The sequence below is a fragment of the Carcharodon carcharias genome, chromosome 3 (assembly GCF_017639515.1).
Source record: "Carcharodon carcharias isolate sCarCar2 chromosome 3, sCarCar2.pri, whole genome shotgun sequence".
NCBI classification, from domain to species: domain Eukaryota; kingdom Metazoa; phylum Chordata; class Chondrichthyes; order Lamniformes; family Lamnidae; genus Carcharodon; species Carcharodon carcharias.
This window is the reverse complement of record NC_054469.1, coordinates 374,750-391,120: the sequence shown is the minus strand read 5'-3', so window position 1 is coordinate 391,120 and position 16,371 is coordinate 374,750. Positions and strand designations below refer to the sequence as shown.

Below are 16,371 nucleotides of genomic sequence, written 5' to 3'. Positions count from 1 at the left end.
TTCATTCCCGCTAAAAAGATGTGCATTTATTTGGCTCTTTTAGCACCCACCAGACGTCTCAAAGCACTTTTCAGCAATTTGATGCACAGTCACTGTTTGTAATGTAGAAAAGGAGACCAAAACTGCACAATCTTGCTCCAGGTGTGGTCTCAGCAAGGCCCGAAATAGTTGCAGTAAGATTTAATCACACCGATTTGGAAACTTTGCTCTCCTCCCTTCGCCTCCCACCTCAGCTTCCATTCACCCTTGACTGTGTGGGGCCTCCCTACGTAAACAGAACCACGTCAAAAGCAACATTACTCACTTTTCCCGTTCTCTGGCATTTTTGTATAACTTGACTTCCTGAAATAAACAGAATTAGAATTTGGTGTGGATGATACAGGAAACAATGAAACTCCAATCAGAGAGCAGAGCCAGTCTGCGCCGAAGGCAAGTCTATGCTGAGCCCCGCTTCCCCCCACACCGACCCCCCCCTCCCCCCAACCCCCACACCGACCCCCCTCCCCCTCTCCCCACACCGAGCACCCCCTCCCCCCAACCCCCACACAGAGCACCCCCTCCCCCCCACCCCCACACCGAGCACCCCCTCCCCCCAACCCCCACACCGAGCACCCTCCCCCCAACACCCACACCGACCCCCCTCCCCCTCTCCCCACACCGAGCACCCCCTCCCCCCAACCCCCACACCGACCCCCCTCCCCCTCTCCCCACACCGAGCACCCCCTCCCCCCCAACCCCCACACCGACCCCCCTCCCCCCACACCGAGCACCCCCTCCCCCCAACCCCCACACCGACCCCCCTCCCCCTCCCCCCACACCGAGCACCCCCTCCCCAGCCCCCCACACCGAGCACCCCCTCCCCCCAACCCCCACACCGAGCACCCCCTCCCCCTCTCCCCACACCGAGCACCCCCTCCCCCCAACCCCCACACCGAGCACCCCCTCCCCCCAACCCCCACACCGAGCACCCTCCCCCCAACACCCACACCGACCCCCCTCCCCCTCTCCCCACACCGAGCACCCCCTCCCCCCAACCCCCACACCGACCCCCCTCCCCCTCTCCCCACACCGAGCACCCCCTCCCCCCAACCCCCACACCGACCCCCCTCCCCCCACACCGAGCACCCCCTCCCCCCAACCCCCACACCGACCCCCCTCCCCCTCTCCCCACACCGAGCACCCCCCTCCCCCCAGCCCCCCACACCGAGCACCCCCTCCCCCAACCCCCACACCGAGCACCCCCTCCCCCTCTCCCCACACCGAGCACCCCCTCCCCCAACCCCCACACCGACCCCCCTCCCCCTCTCCCCACACCGAGCACCCCCTCCCCCCAACCCCCACACCGAGCACCCCCTCCCCCCAACCCCCACACCGACCCCCCTCCCCCCAACCCCCACACCGAGCACCCCCTCCCCCCAACCCCCACACCGAGCACCCCCCTCCCCCTCTCCCACACCGAGCACCCCCTCCCCCCAACCCCCACACCGACCCCCCTCCCCCTCTCCCCACACCGAGCACCCCCTCCCCCCAACCCCCACACCGACCCCCCTCCCCAGCCCCCCACACCGAGCACCCCCTCCCCCCAACCCCCACACCGACCCCCCTCCCCCTCTCCCCACACCGAGCACCCCCTCCCCCCAACCCCCACACCGAGCACCCCCTCCCCCCAACCCCCACACCGAGCACCCCCTCCCCCCAACCCCCACACCGAGCACCCCCTCCCCCTCTCCCCACACCGAGCACCCCCTCCCCCCAACCCCCACACCGAGCACCCCCCTCCCCCCAACCCCCACACCGAGCACCCCCTCCCCCTCTCCCCACACCGAGCACCCCCTCCCCCCAACCCCCACACCGAGCACCCCCTCCCCCCAACCCCCACACCGAGCACCCCCTCCCCCCTCTCCCACACCGAGCACCCCCTCCCCCCAACCCCCACACCGAGCACCCCCTCCCCCCAACCCCCACACCGAGCACCCCCTCCCCCTCTCCCCACACCGAGCACCCCCTCCCCCCAACCCCCACACCGACCCCCCTCCCCCTCTCCCCACACCGAGCACCCCCTCCCCCCAACCCCCACACCGACCCCCCTCCCCAGCCCCCCACACCGAGCACCCCCTCCCCCCAACCCCCACACCGACCCCCCTCCCCCTCTCCCCACACCGAGCACCCCCTCCCCCTCTCCCCACACCGAGCACCCCCTCCCCCCAACCCCCACACCGAGCACCCCCTCCCCCCAACCCCCACACCGACCCCCCCCTCCCCCTCTCCCCACACCGAGCACCCCGTCCCCCCAACCCCCACACCGACCCCCCTCCCCCTCTCCCCACACCGACCCCCCTCCCCCTCTCCCCACACCGAGCACCCCCTCCCCCCAACCCCCACACCGACCCCCCCCTCCCCCTCTCCCCACACCGACCCCCCTCCCCCTCTCCCCACACCGAGCACCCCCTCCCCCCAACCCCCACACCGACCCCCCCCTCCCCCTCTCCCCACACCGACCCCCCTCCCCCTCTCCCCACACCGAGCACCCCCTCCCCCCAACCCCCACACCGACCCCCCTCCCCCTCTCCCCACACCGAGCACCCCCTCCCCCCAACCCCCACACCGAGCACCCCCTCCCCCCAACCCCCACACCGAGCACCCCCTCCCCCCAACCCCCACACCGAGCACCCCCTCCCCCCAACCCCCACACCGAGCACCCCCTCCCCCCAACCCCCACACCGACCCCCCTCCCCCCAACCCCCACACCGACCCCCCTCCCCCCAACCCCCACACCGACCCCCCTCCCCCCAACCCCCACACCGACCCCCCTCCCCCCAACCCCCACACCGACCCCCCTCCCCCCACACCGAGCACCCCCTCCCCCCAACCCCCACACCGACCCCCCTCCCCCTCTCCCCACACCGACCCCCCTCCCCCCAACCCCCACACCGACCCCCCTCCCCCCAACCCCCACACCGACCCCCCTCCCCCCAACCCCCACACCGACCCCCCTCCCCCCAACCCCCACACCGACCCCCCTCCCCCTCTCCCCACACCGACCCCCCTCCCCCTCTCCCCACACCGAGCACCCCCCTCCCCCCAACCCCCACACCGACCCCCCCCTCCCCCCACACCGAGCACCCCCTCCCCCTCCCCCACACCGAGCACCCCCTCCCCCTCCCCCCACACCGAGCACCCCCCTCCCCCCAACCCCCACACCGAGCACCCCCTCCCCCCAACCCCCACACCGAGCACCCCCTCCCCCCAACCCCCACACCGAGCACCCCCCTCCCCCCAACCCCCACACCGAGCACCCTCCCCCCAACCCCCACACCGACCCCCCTCCCCCTCTCCCCACACCGAGCACCCCCTCCCCCCAACCCCCACACCGACCCCCCTCCCCCTCTCCCCACACCGACCCCCCTCCCCCCAACCCCCACACCGACCCCCCTCCCCCTCACCCCACACCGACCCCCCTCCCCCCAACCCCCACACCGACCCCCCTCCCCCTCTCCCCACACCGACCCCCCTCCCCCCAACCCCCACACCGAGCACCCCCTCCCCCTCTCCCCACACCGACCCCCCTCCCCCTCCCCCCACACCGAGCACCCCCTCCCCCCAACCCCCACACCGAGCACCCTCCCCCCAACCCCCACACCGAGCACCCCCTCCCCCTCTCCCCACACCGACCCCCCTCCCCCCAACCCCCACACCGAGCACCCCCTCCCCCCAACCCCCACACCGACCCCCCTCCCCCCAACCCCCACACCGAGCACCCCCTCCCCCCAACCCCCACACCGACCCCCCCCTCCCCCCAACCCCCACACCGAGCACCCCCTCCCCCCAACCCCCACACCGACCCCCCCCTCCCCCCAACCCCCACACCGAGCACCCCCTCCCCCCAACCCCCACACCGACCCCCCTCCCCCTCTCCCCACACCGAGCCCCCTCCCCCTCCCCCAACCCACTCCCACCGTGCTCACACCGACCTCCCCCCCGCACCGTGCTCACACCGACCTCCCCCCCCCACCGTGCTCACACCGACCTCCCCCCCGCACCGTGCTCACACCGACCTCCCCCCCCCACCGTGCTCACACCGACCTCCCCCCCCCCACCGTGCTCACACCGACCTCCCCCCCCCACCGTGCTCACACCGACCTCCCCCCCCCACCGTGCTCACACCGACCTCCCCCCCTCACCGTGCTCACACCGACCTCCCCCCCCCACCGTGCTCACACCGACCTCCCCCCACCATGCTCACACCGACCTCCCACCGTGCTCACACCGACCTCCCCCCCCCACCGTGCTCACACCGACCTCCCCCCCCACCGTGCTCACACCGACCTCCCCCCCCCACCGTGCTCACACCGACCTCCCCCCCCACCGTGCTCACACCGACCTCCCCCCCCACCGTGCTCACACCGACCTCCCCCCCCGTGCTCACACCGACCTCCCCCACCGTGCTCACACCGACCTCCCCCCCACCGTGCTCACACCGACCTCCCCCACCATGCTCACACCGACCTCCCCCCCCACCGTGCTCACACCGACCTCCCCCCCCACCGTGCTCACACCGACCTCCCCCACCATGCTCACACCGACCTCCCCCCCCACCGTGCTCACACCGACCTCCCACCCTCACCGTGCTCACACTGACCTCCGACCCCCACCGTGCTCACACCGACCTCCCCCACCGTGCTCACACCGACCTCCCCCCCCACCGTGCTCACACCGACCTCCCCCACCGTGCTCACACCGACCTCCCCCCCACCATGCTCACACCGACCTCCCCCCCCACCGTGCTCACACCGACCTCCCCCCCCACCGTGCTCACACCGACCTCCCCCCCCCACCGTGCTCACACCGACCTCCCCCACCGTGCTCACACCGACCTCCCCCCCCACCGTGCTCACACCGACCTCCCCCCCCCACCGTGCTCACACCGACCTCCCCCCACCATGCTCACACCGACCTCCCACCGTGCTCACACCGACCTCCCCCCCCCCCGTGCTCACACCGACCTCCCCCCCACCATGCTCACACCGACCTCCCCCCCCACCGTGCTCACACCGACCTCCCCCCCTCACCGTGCTCACACCGACCTCCCCCCCCACCGTGCTCACACCGACCTCCCCCCGTGCTCACACCGACCTCCCCCCCCCACCGTGCTCACACCGACCTCCCCCACCGTGCTCACACCGACCTCCCCCCCCACCGTGCTCACACCGACCTCCCCCACCGTGCTCACACCGACCTCCCCCCCCCACCGTGCTCACACCGACCTCCCACCCTCACCGTGCTCACACTGACCTCCCACCCCCACCGTGCTCACACCGACCTCCCACCGTGCTCACACCGACCTCCCCCCCCCACCGTGCTCACACCGACCTCCCCCCCGTGCTCACACCGACCTCCCACCGTGCTCACACCGACCTCCCCCCCCCACCGTGCTCACACCGACCTCCCACCCTCACCGTGCTCACACCGACCTCCCACCCCCACCGTGCTCACACCGACCTCCCCCCCCACCGTGCTCACACCGACCTCCCCCCCCACCGTGCTCACACCGACCTCCCCCCCCACCGTGCTCACACCGACCTCCCCCCGTGCTCACACCGACCTCACACCGACCTCCCCCCCCCACCGTGCTCACACCGACCTCCCCCCCCACCGTGCTCACACCGACCTCCCCCCCCACCGTGCTCACACCGACCTCCCCCCGTGCTCACACCGACCTCACACCGACCTCCCCCCCCACCGTGCTCACACCGACCTCCCCCCCGTGCTCACACCGACCTCCCCCCCCACCGTGCTCACACCGACCTCCCCCCCCCACCGTGCTCACACCGACCTCCCCCCCCCACCGTGCTCACACCGACCTCCCCCCCCACCGTGCTCACACCGACCTCCCACCGTGCTCACACCGACCTCCCACCGTGCTCACACCGACCTCCCCCCCCACCGTGCTCACACCGACCTCCCCCCCGTGCTCACATCGACCTCCCCCCCGTGCTCACATCGACCTCCCCCCCGTGCTCACACCAAGCCCCCCCCCCGTGCTCACACCGACCTCCCCCCCCCCACCGTGCTCACACCGACCTCCCACCGTGCTCACACCGACCTCCCACCCTCACCGTGCTCACACCGACCTCCCACCCTCACCGTGCTCACACCGACCTCCCCCCCCCACCGTGCTCACACCGACCTCCCACCCTCACCGTGCTCACACCGACCTCCCACCCCCACCGTGCTCACACCGACCTCCCCCCCCACCGTGCTCACACCGACCTCCCCCCCCACCGTGCTCACACCGACCTCCCCCCCCACCGTGCTCACACCGACCTCCCCCCGTGCTCACACCGACCTCACACCGACCTCCCCCCCCCACCGTGCTCACACCGACCTCCCCCCCCACCGTGCTCACACCGACCTCCCCCCCCACCGTGCTCACACCGACCTCCCCCCGTGCTCACACCGACCTCACACCGACCTCCCCCCCCACCGTGCTCACACCGACCTCCCACCGTGCTCACACCGACCTCCCACCCTCACCGTGCTCACACCGACCTCCCACCCTCACCGTGCTCACACCGACCTCCCCCCCCCACCGTGCTCACACCGACCTCCCACCCTCACCGTGCTCACACCGACCTCCCACCCCCACCGTGCTCACACCGACCTCCCACCGTGCTCACACCGACCTCCCCCCGTGCTCACACCGACCTGCCCCCGTGCTCACACCGACCTCCCCCCGTGCTCACACCGAGCACCCCCTCCCCCCCGTGCTCACACCGACCTCCCACCCGTGCTCACACCGACCTCCCACCCTCACCGTGCTCACACCGACCTCCCCCCCCGTGCTCACACCGACCTCCCCCCCGTGCTCACACCGACCTCCCCCCCGTGCTCACACCGACCTCCCCTCCCCCCCGTGCTCACACCGACCTCCCACCCGTGCTCACACCGACCTCCCACCCGTGCTCACACCGACCTCCCCCCCCCACCGTGCTCACACCGACCTCCCACCCTCACCGTGCTCACACCGACCTCCCCCCCCACCGTGCTCACACCGACCTCCCCCCCGTGCTCACACCGACCACCCCGCCGTGCTCACACCGACCTCCCCCCCGTGCTCACACCGACCTCCCCCCCGTGCTCACACCGACCTCCCCCCCCAACCGTGCTCACACCGACCTCCCCCCCCCCACCGTGCTCACACCGACCTCCCCCCCCCACCGTGCTCACACCGACCTCCCCCCCCCACCGTGCTCACACCGACCTCCCCCCCGTGCTCACACCGACCTCCCCCTCCCACCGTGCTCACACCGACCTCCCCCCCCCACCGTGCTCACACCGACCTCCCCCCCGTGCTCACACCGACCTCCCCCCCCACCGTGCTCACACCGACCTCCCACCGTGCTCACACCGACCTCCCACCCTCACCGTGCTCACACCGACCTCCCACCGTGCTCACACCGACCTCCCACCCTCACCGTGCTCACACCGACCTCCCACCGTGCTCACACCGACCTCCCACCCTCACCGTGCTCACACCGACCTCCCACCGTGCTCACACCGACCTCCCACCCTCACCGTGCTCACACCGACCTCCCCCCCCACCGTGCTCACACCGACCTCCCACCGTGCTCACACCGACCTCCCACCCTCACCGTGCTCACACCGACCTCCCACCGTGCTCACACCGACCTCCCACCCTCACCGTGCTCACACCGACCTCCCCCCCCACCGTGCTCACACCGACCTCCCACCGTGCTCACACCGACCTCCCACCGTGCTCACACCGACCTCCCCCCGTGCTCACACCGACCTCCCCCCGTGCTCACACCGACCTCCCCCCGTGCTCACACCGACCTCCCCCCGTGCTCACACCGACCTCCCCCCGTGCTCACACCGACCTCCCCCCGTGCTCACACCGACCTCCCCCCGTGCTCACACCGACCTCCCCCCGTGCTCACACCGACCTCCCCCCGTGCTCAAACCGACCTCCCCCCGTGCTCACACCGACCTCCCCCCGTGCTCACACCGACCTCCCCCCGTGCTCACACCGACCTCCCCCCGTGCTCACACCGACCTCCCCGCCGTGCTCACACCGACGCCCCCCCGTGCTCACACCGACCTCCCCCTGTGCTCACACTGACACCCCCGTGCTCACACTGACACCCCTGTTCATGTTTTCTCACCTCGTACAGTTCCGGTTTATTCCCTTGACCTGGAATAACAAAAGAACAGAAAGGTACAAGCAGCAGAACCAGCTGGTGGTGAGATCTCCAGGAATGAGTGCTCACTAGCACATCCTCAAGGGTAAAAGCTGACGATCGCAGAACGTTCAGCACCATTCGTGACTCCTCAGATATGAAGCAGTCCATGTCCAAATGCAGCAAAACCGGGACAACATCCAGGCTTGGGCTGACAAGTGGCAAGTAACATTCACACCACACAAGTGACAGGCAATGATCATCTCCAACAAGAGAGAATCCAACCATTGCCCCTTGATGTTCAATGGCATTACCATCACTGAATCCCCCACTATCAACATCCTGGGGGTTACCATTGACCAGAAACTGAACTGGACTAGCCATATAAATACTGTGGCTACAAAGGCAGAACACAGGGTAGGAATCCTGTGACAAGTAACTCACCTCCTGACTCCTCAAAACCTATCCACCATCAACAAGGCACAAGTCAGAAGTGTGATAGAAACTCTCCACTTGCAGCTCCCACAACACACAAGCTGGACACCATCCAGGACAAAGCAGCTGCTTGATTGGCACCCCATCCACAAACATTCACTCCCTCCACCACCGACGCACAGTGGCAGCAGTGTGTACCATCTACAAGGTGCACTGCAGGAATTCACTAAGGCTCCTTAGGCAGCACCTTTCAAACCCATGACCACTACCAACTAGAAGGACAAGGGCAGTGGACACATGGGACACCACCACATGGAATTTCCCCTCCAATCCACTCACCATCTTGACTTGGAAATATATCGCCGTTCCTTCAAATCCTCTCTGGCCATAGGTGAGGTGTCAGAGGACTGGAGGACTGCTAATATTGTCCCGTTATTAAAAAAAGGATGAAGGGATAGACCAGGAAATTACAGGCCAGTCAATCTAATCTCAGTGGTGAGGAAGTTACTAGGAAGAATTCTGAGGGACCAAATATACCTGCACTTGGAGAGACACGGATTAATCAGGGATAGTCAGCATGGATTTGTTAAGGGAAAGTCGTGTTTGACAAATTTGATTGAATTTTTTGAGGAGGTAACCAGGAGTGTTGACGAGGATAATGTATTTGATGTGGTCTACATGGATCTTAGCAAGGCTTTTGATAAGGTCCCTCATGGCAGACTGGTTAAGAAAGTAAGAGCCCATGGGATCCAAGGCAAAGTGGCATGTTGGATCCAAAATTGGCTGAGGCAGGAAACAGAGGATGATGGTAGAGGGATGTTTCTGTGACCGGAAGTCTGTTTCCAATGGGGTTCCACAGGGCTCGGTGCTGGGGCCCTTGCTGTTTGTGGTGTACATAAATGATTTGGACTTAAATGTAGGTGGGATGATCAAGAAGTTTGAGAATGACATGAAAATTGGTAGAGTGGTGAATAATGAGGAGGATAGCCGTAAACTGCAGGCGGATATCAATGGACTGGTCAGGTGGGCAGAGCAGTGGTAAATGGAATTCAACCTGGGAAAGTGTGAGGTAATGCACTTGGGGAGGGCTTAACAAGGCAAGGGATTATACTATGAATGGTAGAACCCTGGAAAGTACTGAAGATCAGAGGGACCTTGGTGTGCATGTCCACAGATCCCTGAAGGCAGCAGCACAGGTAGATAAGGTGGTTAAAAAGACATATGGGAAACTTGCCTTTATTAGCCAAGGCGTAGAATACAAGAACAGGGAGGTTATGCTGGAACTGTATAAAACGCTGGTTAGGCCACAGCTGGAGTACTGTGTGCAGTTCTGGTCACTACATTATAGGAAGGATGTGACTGCACTGGAGAGGGTGCAGAGGAGATTTACCAGACCAGGATGCTGCCTGGGCTGGAGGGTCTGAGCTATGAGGAAAGATTGGATAGGCTGGGGTTGTTTTCCTTGGAGAAACGAAGGTTGAGAGGGGACCTGATAGAGGTGGATGAGATTATGAGGAGTATAGATAGGGTGGATAGGAAAGCACTTTTTCTATTAGTAAAGTAGTCAATAACCATAGACTTAAGATAGGAGGTAGAAGGCTAAGAGGGGAGTTGATGAGAAATGTTTTCACCCAGAGGGTGGTGGGAGTCTGGAACTCACTGCCTGAAAGGGTGGTTGAGTCAGAAACTCTCGTAACATTTAAAAAGTATTTAGATATTCACTTGTGTTGCCATAGTCTCCAGGGATATGGGTCAAGAGCTGGAAAATGGGATTAGTGTAGTCAGACCTTTGTTGACTGGCACGGACACGATGGGCCGAATGGCCTCTTCCTGTGCTGTAAACGTCTATGAGTCCTTCACTGTCGCTGGGTCAAAATCCTGGAACTTCCTCTCTAACAGCATTGTGGGTGTACCTACACCACATGAACAGCAGATGATCTATGGGAGGAGGTGGTGGCACATTAGTGTAGTCACTGGACTAGTAATGCAGAGACTTAGCGTAATTCTCTGGGTTCAAATCCCGCCGCAGCAGAAGGTGAAATTTGAACTCAGTAAAAATCTGGAATTAAAAGTCTGATGATGACCATGAAACCATTGACGATTATTGTGAAAACCCATCTAGTTCGCTAATGCCCTTTAGGGAAGGAAATCTGCTGCCCTTACCTGGTCTGGCCCTACATGTGACTCCAGACCTACAGCAACGTGGTTGACTCTTAAATGCTCCCTGAACAAGGCAATTAGGGATGGGCAAAAAGTGCTGGCCTAGCCAGTGATGTTCAAATCATGCTAATGAATTAAAAACCAAGTTGCCTTCCCTCCATTTGGCACCTGATTTGATGCACTTTGTGAAGCGAGCTGGTTGCTGTGGTGAAGAGTTCCTATTGCTGACCATATCCCAGATATAGAATGGTGCCTCACCTCCAACAGCAGGATTCGCTGCGATACCTTGAAACATTTTGTCCGCCTGTTAACCTACATCAGAAAGAGAAATATCAGATCCTCTGCCTTGGATGCCTCCCAACACCTCAAACCCTACATTCCCCACCACCCCTACCTCATGGACCTTCTGTCACTTTCTTCTGGCCCAGACACGCCAATCACCAGCCCCACTCATCCTTGTTTACAAAGCCCTCCAAGCTTTCACCTCTCTATCTCTGTAATCTCCTCCAGCCCCACCACCCTCCGAGATATCTGCACTCCTCTAATTTTGGCCTCTGGACCATACCTGATTTTAAGCAGCCCACCATTGTGGTTGACTTACCTGGGCCCCAACCTATGGAGTGCCCTCCCTAAACCTCTCTTGTTCTCTACCTCTTCCTCCTCTCTTTAAGATACTCCTTAAAATCTCTCCAAGCTTTTACTTAACAGTCCAAACATCTCCGATGTAGCTTGTTGTCAAATTTTGTTTCATGATGTTCCTGTGAAGCCTCCATGGATGTTTTCCTATATTAAAGGGACTACGTGAATAAAGTAGCTGCTATTGGTGCAGAGGGGACTACTAAAATGTGCCAAGAATGAACACCTTCATGGACAGACTGGAGAAGCTGGGATTATTTTCCTTAGAGAAAAGAATATTAAGGGGTGATTCAATTGAGGTGGTCAAAATCATTCGGGGTTTTGACAGAGTAAACAAGGAGAAACTCTTTCCATAGCAGGTTCTGTAACCAGAGGACACACATTCAAGACAATTTGGAAAAGGCCCTCAGAGGGAGATGAGTTTTTCAATGAGGACTGAGTACAGGGGAATGGGACTTATTGGAGAGCGATAGCGGAGATAGGGAACCATTTCCCTGAGGTGATAACAATTCAGAGTGTCCCAATAACACTAAAAATGACAAGACAGTAACAGAGGAAACACTATAGCCAATTTCTTAACAGGAAAATCCAGAAATAGTGCAGCACTCGCTCGGTACAGACCCTCCAACAGTGCAGGAATCCCTCAGTACTGACCCTCTGACAGCACGGCGCTCCCTCAGTACTGACCCTCCGACAGTGCGGCGCTCCCTCAGTACTGACCCTCTGACAGTGCGGCGCTCCCTCAGTACTGACCCTCCGACAGTGCAGCTCCCCTCACTACTGACCCTGACAGTGCAGCACTCCCTCAGTACTGACCCTCTGACAGTGCAGCACTCCCTCAGTACTGACCCTCTGACAGTGCGGCGCTCCCTCAGTACTGACCCTCTGACAGTGCGGCGCTCCCTCAGTACTGACCCTCCGACAGTGTGGCTCTCCCACAGTACTGACCCTCTGACAGTGCGGCGCTCCCTCAGTACTGACCCTCTGACAGTGCGGCGCTCCCTCAGTACTGACCCTCCGACAGTGCGGCGCTCCCTCAGTACTGACCCTCCGACAGTGTGGCTCTCCCTCAGTACTGACCCTCTGACAGTGCAGCACTCTCTCAGTACTGACGCTCCGATAGTGCAGCACTCCCTCAGTACTGACCCTCTGACAGTGCGGCGCTCCCTCAGTACTGACCCTCTGACAGTGCGGCGCTCCCTCAGTACTGGCCCTCTGACAGTGCAGCGCTCCCTCAGTACTGACCCTCCGACAGTGCGGCACTCCCTCAGTACTGACCCTCCGACAGTGTGGCTCTCCCTCAGTTACTGACACTCTGACAGTGCAGCACTCCCTCAGTACTGACCCTCTGACAGTGCAGCACTCCCTCAGTACTGACCCTCTGACAGTGCAGCACTCCCTCAGTACTGACCCTCTGACAGTGCAGCACTCCCTCAGTGCTGACCCTCTGACAGTGCGGCGCTCCCTCAGTACTGACCCTCCGACAGTGTGGCTCTCCCTCAGTACTGACCCTCTGACAGTGCGGCGCTCCCTCAGTACTGACCCTCCGACAGTGCGGCGCCCCCTCAGTACTGACCCTCTGACAGTGCGGCGCTCCCTCAGTACTGACCCTCCGACAGTGCGTCTCTCCCTCAGTACTGACCCTCTGACAGTGCAGCACTCCCTCAGTACTGACCCTCTGACAGTGCAGCACTCCCTCAGTACTGACCCTCCGACAGTGCAGCACTCCCTCAGTACTGACCCTCTGACAGTGCGGCGCTCCCTCAGTACTGACCCTCTGACAGTGCGGCGCTCCCTCAGTACTGACCCTCTGACAGTGCGGCGCTCCCTCAGTACTGACCCTCCGACAGTGTGGCTCTCCCTCAGTACTGACCCTCTGACAGTGCAGCACTCCCTCAGTACTGACCCTCTGACAGTGCAGCACTCCCTCAGTACTGACCCTCTGACAGTGCAGCACTCCCTCAGTACTGACCCTCTGACAGTGCGGCACTCCCTCAGTACTGACCCTCTGACAGTGCGGCACTCCCTCAGTACTGACCCTCTGACAGTGCAGCACTCCCTCAGTACTGACCCTCTGACAGTGCGGCACTCCCTCAGTACTGACCCTCTGACAGTGCGGCACTCCCTCAGTACTGACCCTCTGGCAGTGTGGCTCTCCCTCAGTACTGACCCTCTGACAGTGCGGCGCTCCCTCAGTACTGACCCTCTGACAGTGCGGCGCTCCCTCAGTACTGACCCTCCGACAGTGCAGCTCCCCTCAGAACTGACCCTGACAGTGCAGCACTCCCTCAGTACTGACCATCTGACAGTGCAGCACTCCCTCAGTACTGACCCTCTGACAGTGCGGCGCTCCCTCAGTACTGACCCTCCGACAGTGTGGCTCTCCCTCAGTACTGACCCTCTGACAGTGCGGCGCTCCCTCAGTACTGACCCTCTGACAGTGCAGCACTCCCTCAGTACTGACCCTCCGACAGTGCAGCACTCCCTCAGTACTGACCCTCTGACAGTGCAGCACTCCCTCAGTACTGACCCTCTGACAGTGCGGCGCTCCCTCAGTACTGACCCTCTGACAGTGCAGCACTCCCTCAGTACTGACCCTCTGACAGTGCAGCACTCCCTCAGTACTGACCCTCTGACAGTGCGGCGCTCCCTCAGTACTGACCCTCCGACAGTGTGGCTCTCCCTCAGTACTGACCCTCTAACAGTGCGGCGCTCCCTCAGTACTGACCCTCTGACAGTGCGGCGCTCCCTCAGTACTGACCCTCCGACAGTGTGGCTCTCCCTCAGTACTGACCCTCTGACAGTGCGGCGCTCCCTCAGTACTGACCCTCTGACAGTGCAGCACTCCCTCAGTACTGACCCTCTGACAGTGCGGCGCTCCCTCAGTACTGACCCTCTGACAGTGTGGCTCTCCCTCAGTACTGACCCTCTGACAGTGCAGCACTCCCTCAGTACTGACCCTCTGACAGTGCAGCAATCCCTCAGTGCTGACCCTCTGACAGTGCAGCACTCCCTCAGTACTGACCCTCTGACAGTGCAGCACTCCCTCAGTACCGACCCTCCGACAGTGCAGCACTCCCTCAGTACTGACCCTCTGACAGTGCAGCACTCCCTCAGTACTGACCCTCTGACAGTGCGGCGCTCCCTCAGTACTGACCCTCCGACAGTGTGGCTCTCCCACAGTACTGACCCTCTGACAGTGCGGCGCTCCCTCAGTACTGACCCTCTGACAGTGCGGCGCTCCCTCAGTACTGACCCTCCGACAGTGCGGCGCTCCCTCAGTACTGACCCTCCGACAGTGCGGCTCTCCCTCAGTACTGACCCTCTGACAGTGCAGCACTCCCTCAGTACTGACCCTCCGACAGTGCAGCACTCCCTCAGTACTGACCCTCTGACAGTGCGGCGCTCCCTCAGTACTGACCCTCTGACAGTGCGGCGCTCCCTCAGTACTGACCCTCTGACAGTGCGGCGCTCCCTCAGTACTGACCCTCCGACAGTGCGGCGCTCCCTCAGTACTGACCCTCCGACAGTGTGGCTCTCCCTCAGTACTGACCCTCTGACAGTGCAGCACTCCCTCAGTACTGACCCTCTGACAGTGCAGCACTCCCTCAGTACTGACCCTCTGACAGTGCGGCACTCCCTCAGTACTGACCCTCTGACAGTGCGGCACTCCCTCAGTACTGACCCTCTGACAGTGCGGCGCTCCCTCAGTACTGACCCTCCTACAGTGTGGCTCTCCCTCAGTACTGACCCTCTGACAGTGCGGCGCTCCTTCAGTACTGACCCTCCGACAGTGCGGCGCTCCCTCAGTACTGACCCTCCGACAGTGCGGCGCTCCCTCAGTACTGACCCTCCGACAGTGCGGCTCTCCCTCAGTACTGACCCTCTGACAGTGCAGCACTCCCTCAGTACTGACCCTCTGACAGTGCAGCACTCCCTCAGTACTGACCCTCCGACAGTGCAGCACTCCCTCAGTACTGACCCTCTGACAGTGCAGCACTCCCTCAGTACTGACCCTCTGACAGTGCGGCACTCCCTCAGTACTGACCCTCTGACAGTGCGGCACTCCCTCAGTACTGACCCTCTGACAGTGCAGCAACTCCCTCAGTACTGACCCTCTGACAGTGCGGCACTCCCTCAGTACTGACCCTCTGACAGTGCGGCACTCCCTCAGTACTGACCCTCTGTCAGTGTGGCTCTCCCTCACTACTGACCCTCTGACAGTGCGGCGATCCCTCAGTACTGACCCTCTGACAGTGCGGCGCTCCCTCAGTACTGACCCTCCGACTGTGCAGCTCCCCTCAGTACTGACCCTGACAGTGCAGCACTCCCTCAGTACTGACCCTCTGACAGTGCAGCACTCCCTCAGTACTGACCCTCTGACAGTGCGGCGCTCCCTCAGTACTGACCCTCTGACAGTGCGGCGCTCCCTCAGTACTGACCCTCCGACAGTGTGGCTCTCCCACAGTACTGACCCTCTGACAGTGCGGCGCTCCCTCAGTACTGACCCTCTGACAGTGCGGCGCTCCCTCAGTACTGACCCTCCGACAGTGCGGCGCTCCCTCAGTACTGACCCTCCGACAGTGTGGCTCTCCCTCAGTACTGACCCTCTGACAGTGCAGCAATCTCTCAGTACTGGCCCTCCGACAGTGCAGCACTCCCTCAGTACTGACCCTCCGACAGTGCGGCTCTCCCTCAGTACTGACCCTCTGACAGTGCAGCACTCCCTCAGTACTGACCCTCCGACAGTGCAGCACTCCCTCAGTACTGACCCTCTGACAGTGCGGCGCTCCCTCAGTACTGACCCTCTGACAGTGCGGCGCTCCCTCAGTACTGACCCTCTGACAGTGCGGCGCTCCCTCAGTACTGACCCTCCGACAGTGCGGCGCTCCCTCAGTACTGACCCTCCGACAGTGTGGCTCTCCCTCAGTACTGACCCTCT

General features: G+C 63.2%; 1 protein-coding gene across 5 annotated transcripts in view; it reads right to left on the bottom strand.

Moving 5' to 3' along the window:
- Positions 1–16,163, bottom strand: part of vps28 (VPS28 subunit of ESCRT-I) — a 47,825-nt gene extending 31,662 nt beyond the window's left edge. The window contains exons 1-4 of one of the 5 annotated variants that reach the window (XM_041183140.1): positions 16,136–16,163; positions 11,052–11,105; positions 8,184–8,212; positions 305–342 (exon numbers count right to left, since the gene is read on the bottom strand). In XM_041183140.1, the coding sequence (XP_041039074.1) occupies positions 305–342; positions 8,184–8,212; positions 11,052–11,088 (104 nt within the window). In that variant the 5' untranslated portion in view covers positions 11,089–11,105; positions 16,136–16,163. Of the gene's footprint in view, positions 1–304; positions 343–8,183; positions 8,213–11,051; positions 11,106–12,278; positions 12,290–13,236; positions 13,263–13,533; positions 13,547–15,676; positions 15,687–16,135 lie in introns of those variants that run through there. The other 4 variants (XM_041183138.1, XM_041183141.1, XM_041183137.1 and 1 more) reach the window with 4 other exon arrangements.
- Between the last annotated feature and the right edge of the window lie 208 nt (positions 16,164–16,371).